The sequence below is a fragment of the Diadema antillarum genome, unplaced genomic scaffold (genome assembly GCF_040938485.1).
Source record: "Diadema antillarum isolate AM-2024a unplaced genomic scaffold, OU_Dant_1.0 seq00000658_RagTag, whole genome shotgun sequence".
NCBI lineage: Eukaryota > Metazoa > Echinodermata > Echinoidea > Diadematoida > Diadematidae > Diadema > Diadema antillarum.
Window position 1 is genome coordinate 131628 of NW_027271570.1, and position 1574 is coordinate 133201.

General features: G+C 50.6%; 1 protein-coding gene across 1 annotated transcript; it reads left to right on the forward strand.

Moving 5' to 3' along the window:
- The first annotated feature begins 391 nt into the window (after positions 1-391).
- Positions 392-1357, forward strand: LOC139736615 (uncharacterized). The gene has a single exon (XM_071647362.1). The coding sequence runs from the start codon at positions 392-394 to the stop codon at positions 1355-1357; it is 966 nt and encodes a 321-aa protein (XP_071503463.1).
- Positions 1358-1574: the final 217 nt, after the last annotated feature.

Genomic DNA, 1574 nt, shown 5'->3' on the forward strand with positions numbered 1-1574 from the left:
CCACGTTTAACACGTTCTGAGGCCTACCTTCCAACAAAGTGGTGACCCCGACGTGATCTTAAAGAGGTGTGATTCCACTCCATTTGATAATATGACTTTATAATACCCATGTAGTAGTTGACAACCACACACGCACTTAGTGTGAACCATCTGAGCATATTCTTGCTACTATATAGGCTCATACCACATAGGTTGGCAATTTTGTGTTATGCTTACGTAATATGTATGTTGCTGTCTGTTAAGTTTGCAAATTATTCTCGATTGTTTGTGGGCCTAATAGTTCGTATTCAGTAGCAAATAGCTGCGGCAGTGACCGATACCACATGACACTCCGGTCAGGACCTCGCGCCCTCGTTAGGCGATTTTATTCTTGCGTGAAGAGATTGTAACCATGGCTACCGACAGTGCGGAGCAAACTCTATCCCCAGCGGCCTCGCCTGCAAAAGAGCCCGAGGAACGCTCACTCATAGGCACAGTTTCTATCAAATTGCCCCCATTTTGGGCAAACGACCCCCAAATTTGGTTCGCACAAGCGGAGGCACAGTTTAGCACGCGCGGCATTTCTAAAGAGGAGACAAAATACGCCTATGTTATCGCCGCATTGTCACCCGAAGTGGCGCAGGATGTGCGTGACTTGATTGTTAACCCACCTTCTGCCAACCAATATACCAAACTGAAACAAACTCTCATAGCACGAATGTCCGAATCTGAACAGCGCCGCGTTAAGCGACTCCTAACTGAGGAGGAACTCGGCGATCGTAAACCTTCTCAGCTGCTGCGGAGAATGGAACAGCTGGTAGGCGATCAAACGCTAGAAAAGGGTATTCTGAAGCAGCTGTTTCTGCAAAGACTCCCCCAAAATGTCAGACTAATCTTAGCATCTACTTCTGACGCCCTAACTTTGCAGGAGTTGGCCGAGCTCGCGGATCGGATCGTTGATGCCCACGTACCGGGTGTCAATACAATGACAGCTAGCCCTCCGATAATAGCACCAGTAAGCAGTAGTGGGGGAAATTCGAGAGGGGTTACGCCTCCAGCGACGTTGGCACAGCTAACGAGCGAGCTTGCCGAAGTAAAGCGTGCGTTGATTGATCTGACGTTTAGCGTCAAAAAGATGCAGCAGCGGGGACGTAGTCGCAGCCGTAGCACGGCAGGCAGGGGCGCTAAGACCCCCTCGCAACACAACGGCCAGCACGGCCAGCAAAGCCAAGGAGCGAACGCTGCGGCGGCAGCGTCAAGTGATCAGCCCGGAGCTAATACACAGCAGCTATGCTTTTACCACTACCGATTTGGTGCAAACGCACATCGATGCACTCCACCTTGCTCGTACAAGGGAAACGAAGCGACCAGCGGGTAGGCGCGACGACCCCGACTGGTTCCCATAGCAACAGTCGCCTCTTCTACGTCACTGACAACAATACGCAACAGCAATTTTTGATTGACACTGGTGCCGCAGTGTCGGTGTTCCCACCCGGCAAACATGAGCGAAAGTATCCATCCTCTTATCACTTGCGAGCAGCAAACAGCTCCCAAATAGCCACATATGGCCAACGTTCATTAACATTAGATTTGGG

What these genes read in the sequence shown, in the direction of transcription:
- LOC139736615 (XM_071647362.1), top strand. Translation starts at nt 392, where the DNA reads ATGGCTACCGACAGTGCGGAGCAAACTCTATCCCCAGCGGCCTCGCCT.